The sequence below is a fragment of the Perkinsus marinus genome, assembly GCF_000006405.1.
Source record: "Perkinsus marinus ATCC 50983 genomic scaffold scf_1104296936350, whole genome shotgun sequence".
NCBI lineage: Eukaryota > Perkinsozoa > Perkinsida > Perkinsidae > Perkinsus > Perkinsus marinus.
Genome location: NW_003214134.1, coordinates 1 through 1,291, shown reverse-complemented (window position 1 = coordinate 1,291; position 1,291 = coordinate 1). Strand labels below are relative to the sequence as shown.

The window sequence follows — 1,291 nt, the reverse complement described above, 5'->3', positions numbered from 1 at the left end:
TCGCAAGTCTACTCCCAGTACTGGCGGTATCAAGAAGCCTCACAGGTATCGTCCGGGCACCGTCGCTCTGCGTGAGATTAGACGTTATCAGAAGAGCACGGATCTTCTCATCCGCAAATTGCCCTTCCAGAGGCTCGTGCGTGAGGTTGCCCAGGACTTCAAAACTGACTTGAGGTTTCAGAGCAGTGCAGTTATGGCTTTACAGGAGGCCGCGGAAGCTTACCTCGTGGGTCTTTTCGAAGACACAAATCTTTGCGCAATTCACGCTAAGCGTGTTACCATCATGCCCAAGGATATGCAGCTAGCTAGGAGGATCCGCGGCGAGAGGTCGTAAGCCTCTTGTGATCCGGGAGTTGCCATCCGCACAGTATTACAAGGCGTTTCTCAACGCCATCTTGTCGAACTGTCTATAAATGTCACACGTTTTTTAGTAAAGTCCGCGGTCTACGATTGATTTCAGCGGAGCTGATGGTTACTTTTCACTTTTTTCATCAAAATGAGCGTGAGGCGCCACTGGATGATATCGCATCGTCATTTCATCTCCCACATTCTCACACTCGCTTATAAACAAAACATGTCTGGCAAAGGCAAAGGTGGACGCGGTAAGGCTGGCAAGAAGAGTGGCAGCGGAGCTAAGTCTCGGTCCGCCAAGGCCGGGCTACAGTTCCCTGTTGGCCGTATCGCGAGGTACCTCAAGAAGGGGCGTTATGCCAAACGCGTAGGTTCTGGGGCGCCAGTTTACTTAGCTGCAGTCTTGGAGTACCTCGTCGCTGAGATTCTCGAGCTCGCCGGTAACGCTGCGCGTGATCATAAGAAGACTAGGATCATTCCTCGTCATATTCAATTGGCTGTCCGCAACGATGAGGAACTGAACAAATTCCTCGCTGGTGTAACTCTTGCGAGTGGTGGCGTCTTACCCAACATCCACACTACTCTTTTGCCCAAAAAGAGTAAGGGCAAGAGCTTTACTGCTTCCCAGGAGATGTAAATAATCCCCTCGGGCTTATGCAGCTGGAGGCACTAACCTGCTGAACTCGTTTCAAGGCGTTTTTTGGCGCCATCTAAACACCAATTGAAGTATCTCAGGAACGCAATTATTGCACAAATGATGTGAGGAAAGGATTCGTAATGTTGCCGATTAAATTTTATGTTCCTCAGCATTTTTACGAGATTTGTATTAGAAGTTTCTCGGAGGGCCGAGACAATGTTCAGATGTTTTCGAACTACATAATATTCTACTGACTCTCTAAATTCTAATATGGCTCCCAAAACTGCCGCCGCCAGCAAGCCT

General features: G+C 49.0%; 2 protein-coding genes across 2 annotated transcripts; both read left to right on the top strand.

Moving 5' to 3' along the window:
* Positions 1 to 91: 91 nt before the first annotated feature.
* On the top strand, positions 92 to 334 carry Pmar_PMAR011228 (histone H3, putative; the record flags this gene model as incomplete). Its single annotated transcript, XM_002783697.1, has 1 exon — positions 92 to 334. A coding segment is annotated over one exon (243 nt), but the record flags the coding sequence as incomplete, so codon positions are not given.
* Positions 335 to 496: 162 nt separating this feature from the next.
* Pmar_PMAR011227 (histone H2A.1, putative) lies at positions 497 to 988 on the top strand (the record flags this gene model as incomplete). The annotated part of the gene is made up of 1 exon (XM_002783696.1): positions 497 to 988. The coding sequence occupies one exon, from the start codon at positions 497 to 499 to the stop codon at positions 986 to 988; it is 492 nt and encodes a 163-aa protein (XP_002783742.1).
* Positions 989 to 1,291: the final 303 nt, after the last annotated feature.